This window comes from Rattus norvegicus, chromosome 4 (assembly GCF_021556685.1).
Source record: "Rattus norvegicus strain SHRSP/BbbUtx chromosome 4, alternate assembly SHRSP_T2T, whole genome shotgun sequence".
Lineage (NCBI taxonomy): Eukaryota > Metazoa > Chordata > Mammalia > Rodentia > Muridae > Rattus > Rattus norvegicus.
In genome coordinates this window covers 183,927,039-183,940,225 of record NC_141537.1, presented here as the reverse complement: position 1 = coordinate 183,940,225, position 13,187 = coordinate 183,927,039, and the positions used below count along the sequence as shown (strand labels likewise).

The following is a 13,187-nucleotide window of genomic DNA, read 5'->3' as shown; positions in this document are numbered from 1 at the left end:
CAGCACTATGTGTGCCTGTGTGCTGCCATGCTTCCTGCCATGATGATAGTGATTTAGACCTCTCAACCTGTAAAGCAATCCCAGTTAAATGCTTTTTTTTTTTTTTAAATAAGAGTTGCTGTGAGCAAGGTATCTCTTCACCGCAATAGAACAGTAACTAAGACACCTTCCCTCAATAAAGGAAAAGAAAAGCTCTTTTTAAAAAAAAAGTAAGATGGGGTCTCACTATGTAGCCCAGACTGTACCAGCTAAGTCAAAGTGATCCTTCTCCTTCTTCTGTCTTTGTAGTGGTGAGATGATAGGAGAATGCTAGTACACTTTCATGGCTGGATCTTGTCCTTGCCTTCTCTCAAGATGGGCTTCTTAGCCATGGGGTAAGAGACTCTTCCCTGCAGTCCCCACAGGCCAAGACGCAGCAACAGAACCAGTGGTTTGTGGAAGGGAACCTCTGAAATTGTGAGTTAATCCCTTTAGATTGATTTCAGATATTTTTGTCATAGCAACTCAAAGTGACTAATGCAGTGACAGATAAGTGGGGACACCAACAGCAGTTGTCCTGGTGAAGAGTCTACTCCAGAGTTGACCTGGAGTCCTGTGTGTTCCTATTTGCAGCAACATCTGTGCTGTCACTTAAGACACATATACTGGAGCCTGGGCAGCTGCAGCAGTGTGAAACACGTGAATAGAGATCTGTACTCTTCTAAGATGGGGGCTGTCTTAATTACTCGACACCATGGTCAAGGCAAGTCACCATCATGGTGGGGAGCATGGCAGCAGGCAGGTAAAGCATGGCACTGAATCAGTAGCTGAGAATTTACTGTTTTTCTTTTTTTTGAGTCAGGGTCTCTCTACACAGCTGTGACTGTCCTAGAACTCCATCTGCAAATCAGGCTAGCCTTGAACACACAGAGATCTGCCTGCCTTGCCTTCTGAGTGCTGGGATTGAACACACGTGCCACCACTCCTGGCAAGAGCTCACATCTTATCTACAGGAAGCTAGCATCGAAAAAGAGACAGAGAGGCCTGACAAAGGCTTTTGAATCCTCAAACCCAACCCCAGTGACACAGTTCTTCCAACAAAGCCACAACTCCTAATTGTTCCTAAATAGCCTGCCAACTGGGAACCAAACATTCAAATAAATGAGTCTGGAGGCCATTCTCATCCAAACCACCACAGGGGCTGTCCTGTTTTACGAACTCTTATGGAAGGACTCATCCTTGCCCAACTTTCCATGAGCTGTTCAGTTTTCTGTTTCTTACAAACATCAGTAATGTTAATTGCGTTTTATTCTCCATGACCTGTAGGTTGCTAACCTGTAGGAAGAATATCATTCTCTCAGGATTCCTACCGAGGTTACAGGAAATATTATTTTTCAAGTAATTAACTGAATTTATTCTGGTACAGACATTTGCTTTGAAGCTTTAATGAATGTGGCATGATGTGAAAGAGGCTAATTTCCAATAGCTTTAAAAATAAAATTATGATGGATGAGGCAGATGGATAGCAATTTATATCAATGAGTCAGAAGCTCAATTACCATAGGGGATGTAGAACTTCTTTGCATAGCTTTGTCTGGTTAATTTTTTTCAGTGTGACGGGTAGTCTGTGTACATATTCGTGTGTGTGTGTGTGTGTAAGCTAGAGATCAATTCTGGATGTCTTCCTCAGTTGCCCTCTACCTTATTTTTTAAGACAAGGTCTCTTGCTGAAACTGGAACTCCTCGCTACTTCTGCTAGACTGGTTGGCCTGTAAGCCCCAAAGTATCCTTCTGTCTCTGCCTCTCTGCATTTAGTTTACAGAAGCATCCTATCATACTGTGTTTTTTATGTGGAGATCCAAGCACTCTGATCTTCATGTCTATATGGCAAGCACTTGTTGATTGAACCATTTTTCCAGCTTGTTTTTACAAGACAGATTCTCACTTTGCCAGTCAGGTTGGCCTTCAACTTGCGAAGATTTTCTTATCCCAGCCTCCTGAACGCTGGGATTAGAGGCCTGTGACACAACTGACTGCCTGATAGAAAATCACAGAAAGAGTTAAACGTAGTGCTTTTCTTCTGATTTATTTTATGTATGTGAATATTACTATCACTGTCTTCAAACACACCAGAAGAGGATCCCGTTTTAGATGGTTGTGAGCCACCATGTGGTTGCTGAGAACTGGACTCGGAACCTATGGAAGAGCAGACATTGCTCTTAATTGCTGAGCCACCACTCCAGCCCTCTAAGTAGCACCTTTAGGTGGGCAGGTGGGAGGTGATACCAGAAGGGAAGTAGGAAAGTGTCATAGACAATGTCAGGCATCTAGGAACTCCTTACCGCTCTCCTAAAGGACTTCAAAGGAGTATAATGTATTCATTCCTGGGTCTAGTCCTGGAAGCTTGTAGCCCCTGTACAAACTTATCTAGGCCTAGAATGTTTTCAGCCTCTGAGATTTGCTGCTGAATAAGCTTATCTGTTGTAGTTCTTTTTGAACTCAGGCTCACTGATTCAACTCAGTTGTTCCGGCTCAAACTCCTAGCTGTCTGATTCAATCTGGCTTCTCTCAGTATCTTACTGAATTGCTCTGCTTGGCCTCATACTAACTTTGACTGTATGTTCTGATCTTCTGATTCCTCATTCTCTGTCTTGTTTTGTCTTCAACTGTGTTTAGCTTGTTCTTTCTCTTTCTTCAACCTGTCTCTTTAAAACCTTAAAATTGCCTCCTCCTCTCTCCCTCTGCACTGTTCCCTTTTATGAAGCCTCTCTTTCCTCTCATTTCTCATGAGAATTGTACATATCCTATTCTGTCAAATCTTTCTCTGATTCATCACTTTGTCTGCCACTCAATTAGACATCACTTTCAAACATGGGAGCTTCCTTCTACAAACTAACTTTACCTTCATTGATTGGGATTAAAGGTATATGCTAAGGCTGAGCCACACCTCAACTAGAAATAGTTTTTTTTTTTTTTCAGTAAATAACACAATTTTGGGGTTCACAGTGTGATCCTAAAACAGCCTTTATTCCCAGAATGGAGATGGATCTTGGTGAGTTCCAAGCCAGACTAGTCTACATAGTGAGTCCTAAGCCAGACAAAGTTGCATGTTAGTTAATTAGATTAATTAATTAGAAACTAGAAAGTCTTTAAAAAATAATCTTAAGTGGGGAGAGAAAGGGGTCAAACAGAGCAGGGGTGTTGAATAAGAGCGAACCTTAGCAGGGGATGATGGCACATGCCTGTAATCTCTGCATCTCAGGAGACAGAGGCAAGAGGATCTCTGTAAATTTGAGGCCAGCCTGGTCTACATAGGGAGTTTCAGGATGACTAGAACTTCATAAAGAGACCCCGTCTCAAAAAACCAAAATAACCAAATAAAAAACAAACCCCCAAGTGAACAAAACAAAAAAAAAGTCACATTTTAGTGATATATATGTATGAAAATGCTATAACAAAACATTACTTTTTATAATAACTAAAAGCAATTAATTATTAGTATGTGTGTGGTTATGGCAACAGTTTCTTCCTATCTGTCTTAGTTACTGTTCTATTGTTGTGGAGAGACATGATGAACAAGGCAACTTATAAAAAAATAATTTAGTTGGGCAGGGCTAGTATAGGCCTTTAATCCTAGCACTGGGGAGGCAGGGGCAGGGGCAGGGGCAGGGGCAGGAGCAGGGGCAGGGGCAGGGGCAGGGGCAGGGGCAGGGGCAGGGGCAGGGGCAGGGGCAGGGGCAGGGGCAGGGGCAGGGGCAGGGGCAGGGGCAGGGGCAGGGGCAGGTAGAGCTCTGTAAGTTCGAGGCCAGTGTGGTCTACAGCACAAGTTCTAGGACAGCCAGGAGTATTAGAGAAATCCTGTCTCAGTAAACAAAACAAAACAAAACAAAACAAAATGATTCACTTTAGCATCAATGTTGGAGAGACCGGCTGTTCATGCAGAGGACCTAGGTTTGATTCCCAACATCTACATGGCACTTCATAACTGTCTGTATGTACAGTTCAAGGGAATCTGAAACCCTGTTCTATCCAGCCTTCGAGGGGACCATCCACTTAAGTGTAAACCACTTGCACACATTAAAAAACAAACAAACGAACAAACGAACAAAAGCTTTAGTTTTTTTGTTTCTGTTTTATTTGTCTACTTGTTTTGCCATTTATACCTGTAGGGTTTTTTTGTTTGTTTGTTTTTTGTTTCTGAGCTAGGGTCACACAATGTAGACCAGGCTGACTTTGAACTAACTCATAGATATCCTGCTGCCTCTGCCTCCTACGTGCTGGGATTCCAGGCACGTGCACTGATACCCAGGCTTATGTGCAACTTTTAGGAGTCCCTGCTCAATTCCACATGGGCTGGTGCTGGGTTGTCTCATTGACACTTATATGGGTGCCCCTAGCACTGTAGCTGTCTAACAAGTGTTGGTTGAATGCCCTGAGTATGGTCTTTCCTCATTGATTAAAAGTGACATTTTTTTACTCATCTGGAATATAGTAATTCCATGGTAAAGTTTGAGTTTACAAATACTGCTTGCCAATTGTCGAAAGTTTTATGGAAAACAAGGAACCGGCGAAGGGAAAATAACATCAGCCTGAAAGTTCTAGGGGTATGTCTTTCCAAAATAAGAAGGATTCATTGTTTTATTTACTATTACTATTATTGTTTTCTTTTGCAACAGGGTCTCACTATGAAGTTTTGGCTGATTCTGGAGCTCTTTATATAGATCAGGCTGGCCTTGAACTCACAGTGATCAGCCTCTATTTCCTAGAGTGCTGGGGTTAGAGGCTGCCCTAAACACACTGCAAAAGTTTTTTTTTTTTTTTAAATGTTATGTGTATGAGGTTATCTTTTTGCCAGCATGTATCTCTGAACAATACACATGCCTGGTGCCCACAGAAGGCAGAAGGAATTACAGACAGACAGCTGTGAGCCCTCATGTGGATGCTGAGAATTGAACTTAGGCTATCTGGAAGAGCCACCAGCTCTTAACCACGGAGCCACCACTTTGGCTGCTGTCTCTGAATACTTTTACATATTTATTTATGATTTCTGTCATGCTGGCGATGGAATCCTGGGCCTCACACATGCTAGGCAAACAATCTACCGTTGAACCCCACCCGAGCTCCTGTGAGCCCCTCTCTTCGGTTTGTTGTTTTATACCTACGTGGTACAAGCTGGCCTGGAGCTTGTGATCCTCTTGCCTCCGCTGCCTAAGAGCTGGCACAGCAAGTTGAGAGTTTTCCCCATCTCATCACATCGCTGCCACGTTCTTGTGGGGCATTTGTTCTCTTACTAGTGTCATTACAGGCTTATACAAACTATACCTTATTGCAACTGAAATTTAATTATTTGTGCCTTTGTATTTTCTTTTGATTCGTCCTTATGGTCCAAGTTGTTAAATAAATTAACAGGTTTATTAATAATTCTTCCATTGAGTAGTTAGGATTATGGCTGGATCTAATGGCCCGAATGACAGTTATGGTAAATCTGGAAATCCCTTTTTTGAGGGTGGGGGTGGGGGTATCAATCTGTCTATGTAGCCCAGGCTATCATCACACTTATGATCCTCGTGCTTCAGCCTCTTGAGTGCTGGGAGGTTTGTGCCTGTGCCACCAACCCTGGTTGGAAATATTATTTTTGGGTTATTAGCACGGGCCAACAAAGGCCTATGCAGATGTAAATGTGCCAGTTCAGTTACCTGATGTGTGTCATCACAGGCTCCATGGCCACTCTGTGTGGCAAAAGGTAAATAAGTGTGTTAGCCTTCTTTCCTCAGCTCAGTAGCCGGTTCTTCGTCTGGTTATAATTGAGGAAGACGGACAACCCAATGTTCGTCTAATATTCAAGTTGCATGTGTAGTTCAGAGATTCAAAGCTAGAATACACCATTAAGGTACATGACAGGAGAGGGAGGAGAGATGGCTCAGTGGTTAAGAACACTGGTTGCTCTTCCACAGGCCCTCCCTGGGTTCAATTCCCTGCACGCACATGGTGGTTCACAACTGTTTATAATTCCAGTTCCAGGGTCTCCAACACCCTTTTCTGACCTACACAGGCACCAGGCAACCAAGAAACACAAACATATACGCAGGCAAAACATCAACACACATAATATGTACGATAGAATAAAATACAATAAAAGAAGATATATAATACTACCAGGATGGACTCAGACGGTCAGGAAGTGCCAAAGACAAGGTGACTTTCAATTTGTTTACTTGATTATGCTTTTGACCATCCTGTTCTAAATAATTATACTTGCCTCAATGATAGGTCTTAAAACCAATTCTATTTGGTAAAATACTTGGACACGAGTTGGGGGCAAGTTTTAATTTATTAACTTTATTATTTTGTTTATTTAGTTTATGAGATAGTATCTTTTGTTCAGGTCTGTTCCTGTCTCACTGGGATTAGAGAGTAAGCCACCCCTAAAACCTCATTAGATACAGGAATCATCACCAGTCCTTCAGAAGCCGATATTCTTCGTGTTTCTTACTAACTTTATGTAACCCAACAAGTAAATTTCCCAGCTCTTTCAGTGCCACCAAAATTAATTGCTTCATAGCAACACATAGCCTTGGCGCACACCCTCCTATTAAAAAGGCTGCAGTCATCTTCTCTGCTCTGGTGGTAGGGCTGTCCCATAGCATTCTGCTCTTACAGGCTGAGTCCTCTGAAAGGAAACGGTGATCTTCCTCATTCTACAATGAAAAAAAAAAGATCATCTGAGGGGCAAGGGTGCTATTGTATTTCAGAAGTGCCCATTCAAACCATTAGTGCCTGAAGGCGAGTTTATCTGGTCATTCTGCGCACGACTTGCTGCCTCTTTTCCAAGGATTGAAATCATCTGCACTGGGGGACGCAACCAGCCAGTGCTGGCTGAAACAAGCGGGCGCATCCAAGCAACCAGGTGCAGAGCCTCAGGCTTGAAGCGAAGCGTAGGGAAGGTACGCGCCAAGCGCAGGCTTGCAGAGATGGGCACCGGAAAGGACTCATCCCCCGCAGGTCCCGGGTACCGGAAAAGGGCGGACTGTGGTGGTCCGGAGTCCGAGAGGGGGGAGGGGCGGGGACTGGGAGGGGACGCCGGAAGGCGAAGCTTCCAAAGGGGAGATCGCGTGCTAGAGGGCGGGGCAGAGAACCGGAAATAGGCGGTATCTGGGCGTGGTCGCTCCCTGCGCGGCCTACATAAGTTGCGCGCGCCTTGAGGGCACAACTTGGGCGCGAGCAGCGGAGTTGGCTGGGTGCACTGTCGGCCGCGGCCGCAGGCTAAGCTGAGGAGGGAGGAAGGGACGGGAGGAGAAGGGAGTGCGGGGTGGCGTCGGCCCACTTTGCAGTGCGCTGGGCTCCCGCGCGCTTTCGGAGGCAGCCGGGGAGGTGAAGCAGGGCGGCGGCGGGGTGGGCGGGTCTGCGCGGCCGCGGCCGGGTGGAATAGCGTGGTGTCCCAGCTTTCTGCGGTCGGGCTCCTCAGCGGCTTTGCAGAGCGCTCTGCGTCTGTTGGGCTGCGTGGGCCCTTAGACCTGTGACCCTGGTTGAGCCTCCTCTACTCTGGCCTTTGGGGCACTTGAACGAGCAATGGTGTGCAGGGGCTGTCTAGCTCTGGTCTTACTCATTACGGGCAAGCTTCCTGAATAGGGGTGAAGTGTCCGACTCCCTGGTTTCCCGGTTCCTTGGTGCAGGCAGCGGAAGGCTTGCCGGTATGGGAGTGAGTGATTGTGAGTTACTGTAAACACAACTGGAAGCCACCTCGGCGTGCAGTTTGTGAGAAGATTTGGCAGCTGTGTCCAGGAGAATGCACTTGGTTAGGGCCTGGACAGCCTATGAGACGTTATCATTCTAGATCAAGAAACTTAGACCTTGAGATATATTGAAGTTGGGGCAGTAAACGCTCACGTAAAAGGTGCTAATTGGGAAGTGGTCATCCCCAGTCTCCTCCCTGATGACCATAGAAATTATTCAGAATGAGGAGATCAGAAGCCTTTTGCTTGCTTAGCAGTTCTTCTCCATGTGGGGGGATAGAACTTCTGGAAACGTTCCTATAGTGTAAATTTTGCCTACGTATAGGCTGTCTTTATTGGCTATTGCTTGCAGCCAATTGCCGTTAGTAGGGGAATGGAGGTAAGCTGTCTGAAGCAACGTTATGTTTTGAGTTCATTTCGTTTTAAAGAAAGGTTTTCTAGAGAATTGAAAGCTCGATGTGCACCTTTAGTTTACTTTGGTACTTAGCTCCTCCCACCCCTCGCCGCGTTCCCCCTCCCCCATCCTTTAGCCTATCTGTTTCAGTGGTACAACTCTCTTCATCCCTTTTCGGTTACCAGTCACCCTCAGAGGAGGCAAGAGTGGGAAATATGAAGTCAGCCAAGTCCCAAGTGAACCACACTCAGCAAGGGGAAAACCAGCGGGCTCTGAGCCCCCTGCAGTCTACTCTCAGTTCTGCTGCATCTCCTTCCCAGGCATACGAAACCTATATTGATAATGGACTTATATGCCTTAAACACAAAATTAGGAACATCGAGAAGAAGAAGGTAACTTTCCACCACCTCCCATTCCTGATTGTGCATGACCTTACGCCAGATGAAGGAGCTGACATTCTTTATATCAGAGAGCATAGATCTTCGTGCAAATTTAATTGACCTTGAGATTTAGTTGCCTGGGAACAATTAAACATCATGGCTAAAGGTTTGCTTCGTTTGCCGACACAGCTGAATAACTGTTCTTCACATGCTGCTTTGGAAATATTTGAAGAGTTGGCTATGTTTGGTCTGATTTCATTTCTTGAGTTATACTGTTGTATCTTACATGAGGAATAGCTTGATATTTTTGTTTCCCTTGTGACCGTAGCAAGTGATATGGCAGTACAGATGCCGCAGTCTTTGGAAGAATTTTACCACGAGCCAGAAAATGTTTCAGCACTGTTTTTTCTTTCCTGCTGCTAGATACAGGTTTAAGATTGGTTGGTGAGAGTATTGTAGGCAGCTCTGTAAAGGGACTTGGGTTCTTACTAGGCTAACGTTACAGTAAGTCATAGGGTAAAGATGTACACAGTTTCTCATTTCCTGAGTCATTTAGCCTGTGACCCAATCATCCCAGTCCCTTGGGATGCATGTTGTGTCTTGATTCTCATCTGCTTCTGACAGTTAAAGCTGGACGTATCTGGATCTGCATTCCCTCAAAAACGTGCTGAAAAACCAGTAAAACCTTAGGAAGCTGGTTTTGTTTTTCTTTCCTGAGACAGGGTTTTTCTCTAGACCAGACTGGTCTCAAACTCACAGAGATCTGCCTCTTTCTCCTGAATGCTGGGGATAAAGAGGGAAGCTACCACTACCTGGCAGGAAGGTTGTTTTTTTAGTGGGGACGTATATGTACTTCCCTGGCTTTGGAAGTTAGTGCCGAAGCCAATGGCTGGTAGTTTCTGTTTATCATTTCCCATACATCTTTGGGATGCGTGCATTTGATTCCTAATGTTGTTCCTGGGTCAGCACAAGTTCCTTAGCACTGAGAACTAGTCAATGCAAGGTCTGTTAGTGGAAATTCATTAATGACTTTCCTCAGTGCAGAAACTGAGTATGTGTATTTCTGTATTATCCAGCCTTACCATAGTATTTTTAATTCTGAATGCCTGTCTATCAGACCAGTACCTCCACCTTCTAGGAAAGCATTTTAAGACCGAAAACCAGTATAGGAGAACCTACAAAATGTTTGTGGTATAGTATGGTGGTTTATGTCAGGAATTTATGGCTAATAGATGAATTTTATTTTTGTGAGTTTTTAGTTTTTTATTTTTTTTCTTTTCTTTTTTTTTTTTTTTCGGAGCTGGGGACCGAACCCAGGGCCTTGCGCTTGTTAGGCAAGCGCTCTACCACTGAGCTAAATCCCCCACCCTGTGGGTTTTTAAATTCATGCTTTTATTTTATGTGCATTGGTGTTTGCATATATGTCTGTGATGGTGTCAGTTGTGGGTGCTGGGAATTGAACCTGGGTCCCCTGAAAGAGCAGCTATCATTCTTAACTGCTGAGTCATCTCCCCAGCCCATTTTATGTATTTTCTTTCTTTCTTTCTTTTTTTTGGAGCTGAGGACCGAACCCAGTGCCTTGCACTTGCTAGGCAAGCACTCTACCACTGAGCTAAATCCCCAACCCCTTTATGTATTTTCTTAACTAGCAAATTTAGTATGAAGGATAGCTTTACATTGTGGCACTTCTGTTAGAAAGTTAACTATTATGAACAGGCACATGCATTCAGTTCAACAGGTAACAGTGATACCTGTAAGCATGAACTAGTGTGGATGAGCTAGTCAGCTATGATGCCACTGGTGTTTTATGCTAGGTCAGTTGTTCTCAACCCTCCTAATGCTGGGGCCTTTTAATACAGTTTCTTATGTTGTGGTGACCTGTCCCCCAACCCCCATGGTAAAATTATGTTGTTGCTACTTAACAGGATATCTGATACGTGACCTCAGGGTCAGGACTCAACAGGCTGAGAACCACTGTGCTAGATCATTCCTTGTTGTGAGAGTCTATCCTGAGCATTGTGAGATGTTTATCAACAACATTGGTGTCTGCCTAAAAAAATACCACAAGCACTGTCTACCTCCCTTAGGCCCTGCAATTTGTGATAACCTCAAATATTTCTGGGAATAAATTGCCCTGGTTGAGCACCTCTAGTTTGGGGCATATGATTGACTTAAGACCCTACTTAGGTAGACTTATAAAAAGAGAAAAAATTCAGGCTGTTGAAGTGGCTTCACGGTTGTTGGTAAAGCTGCTTGCTGCACAAACCTGATGACCTAAGTTCAACCCTAGGATTATGCAGTAGAAAGAGATCATCAATTCCCAAAAGTCCTCTGACCTCCACACATGCACATACACTAATAATGTTAGAAAGATTTGGGGCTGGAGAGATAGCTCAAAGGTTAAGAGTATGTACACAAAGCTGGTCACTGTGACAAATGCCTTTAATCCTAGCAATTGGGCAGAGACAGACAAATCTCTAAGTTCAAGGTCAGTCTGGTCTGTAAGAGTTTCAGAACAGCCAGAGCTACATCAGGCAGCTTACACACTATCTACAACTTCAGTTCACCACTTAACTTGCATATACCCTCCACAGATACACATAATTAAATCTTTAAAAGACTTTTATAATTTCAGAATAATATTTTTAAAAAGTTAAATGTCTTTATTTAAAGATTCTGGAAATAGAGTTATTTGACTGGCATATGATCTAATATAAAAATTTCCATCACTGGACACATATACTAATGTTAATAGCAGTGAACTTACCCTATCATACCAACAGCTCTGTGTATCTTGTCAGCTTGCCACACATTTTTTCCCATAAAAAGTTTTTACCAGTGTGGATATTTTCATCTTCTAGTTAGGTAACTGCCACGTACCCATTCACACTTCAGTATGCTACACACATCAAAAACTCTACTCTAAGCACACTGACCTGCTTTTGTGCCTGATTTTGGGAAACTTCAGATTCTACAATGCATTTAAATGTAAGGAGGAGCTTATATTCTTAACAATGCTGCTATAGTTCTTCCCCCAGAATAAGCCTTAACTGCTGAATAATTTGTACTGGGATACCAATTTTTAGTACTTCTATTATTCACATAGAATGTTATTTCTGTGAGGCTCTTTGAGTTCATATACAATGGGAACTCAACCCTCTAACCTGTTCTCTGCCGCCCATCAGTTTAAGTTGAGAGACTGGACCTCAGAATCTCAGAATTGTGACTGTTGGGGAATGAAACATCCTTCTGCCACACTGTCCTGCCACCACGAGCACTGCCCACTGATTTAACTCCTGTGCACGTGTGCCTCCTGATGTATCACCGCTCCATCTCTTTAGAGGCACTTTCCTGTTTCAAGTGTAGGGAGAGAATTAGTTAAAATACCAGCATCAGTGTTTCCCGATGACAATGGTTTGTACCTATAGTGTTCAGATTGTTTTTAGAGCTGAGGCTGCTGCATTTTTGAGTTGCAGACAAATTCTTGGGAGTATATTCTCTTTTTCTATTGGTCAAGTACCCAAAATATTTACCAAGTTGTGGTAAGTCTAACAGAATCTTCTGGGCTGGTTACATGGGACAAAGACAGATTGAAAACTGCTCTGTTTTTTGTTTGTTTTTTTGTTTCCACCTGACTTGGAACTCAAATACAGATGCCGTCTACCTGTATGGAATTGTAGTCTGGCACTCTAGTTTATTTCAAGAATCTTATTTGCTTCCGTTTTATATCAGTCTATACCATAGATGCGTGTTTCTCTCTTGTAGCTCAAACTGGAAGATTACAAAGATCGCCTGAAAAATGGAGAGCAGCTTAACCCAGACCAGTTGGTAAGTAGTTGTAAGAGCCTTTGTTAGACCTTCTGGTCTGCTGCTGTTGCTGTTGTTGTTGTTTGAGACAGGGTCTCTACATAGCCTTGGCTGCTCTGGAACTCACTGTGTTGTTCAGGCTGGTCTTGAACTCACAGTGCTGGGATTCATGATGTGTCACCACACCTGGCTGGTTTCCTTTCTTGATAGAACTTGATATGGATTTAGTAAAACTATAGACTTGATAGGCCAAAGAGGAGATAGAATTCACTGTTTTTTCCCAGTGACTTTGTTGTTTTTGTTCGTTAGATCTTACAGATGGGCTTGCTTATGCTGTACTATTAGAAGATATGGGTTAAATAGCACAAATTAGATTAGATGAGATACCATATACATTGAAACTTATTTTATGCTAGGAAGACTGAGTATACTCAGTTTTTAACTCTTCACTGGCTTTCTATAAACTTGACCTTTCTATTCTAAAATCTGTTCCTTGTAGCTTTCTCATTATTCAGTTGCTCTCTTTTCATTTCTTTCATATTTGAGCTATGAAAGCCTTTTAAAAATTAACTTTACTATGAACATTGGTGATAATTTTCTTCTTTTGAACTCACAGTGATACTCCTGTATCACCCTTTGAAATTCTGGCATTACAGGAAAATGAGGTACCATGCCCAGCTACAATTTTATCTTTTACATGTTTGACTTGTTAATGGGTATACCTGGTGATTTCAATTTTTATCTAATTTGTGGGATCCACAGTTTTGCAACATGGACTGAAAAGAAGATGCTTTATACACATTGTTGTTTGGCTTGATCACATTTCCTGTTTTTCTATGAAAGGACAAAATGTGCTTGAAATTTTTTAAGATTTATTTCTTAAACGTATGTCTA

The 13,187-nt window shown here is 43.1% G+C and overlaps 1 protein-coding gene across 37 annotated transcripts in view; it reads left to right on the top strand.

Annotated features, from left to right (window-relative positions):
- Positions 1-7,187: 7,187 nt before the first annotated feature.
- Caprin2 (caprin family member 2) overlaps positions 7,188-13,187 on the top strand; it is a 58,233-nt gene continuing 52,233 nt past the window's right edge. For 16 of the 37 annotated variants that reach the window (XM_087659319.1, XM_087659314.1, XM_087659309.1 and 13 more), the window contains exons 1-3: positions 7,188-7,350; positions 8,292-8,498; positions 12,252-12,314. Coding sequence is in view for 36 of the 37 variants with exons in the window: in XM_087659314.1 (XP_087515440.1) it covers positions 8,322-8,498; positions 12,252-12,314 (240 nt within the window). In the remaining variant the exon portion in view is untranslated. 37 annotated transcript variants of the gene reach the window in all.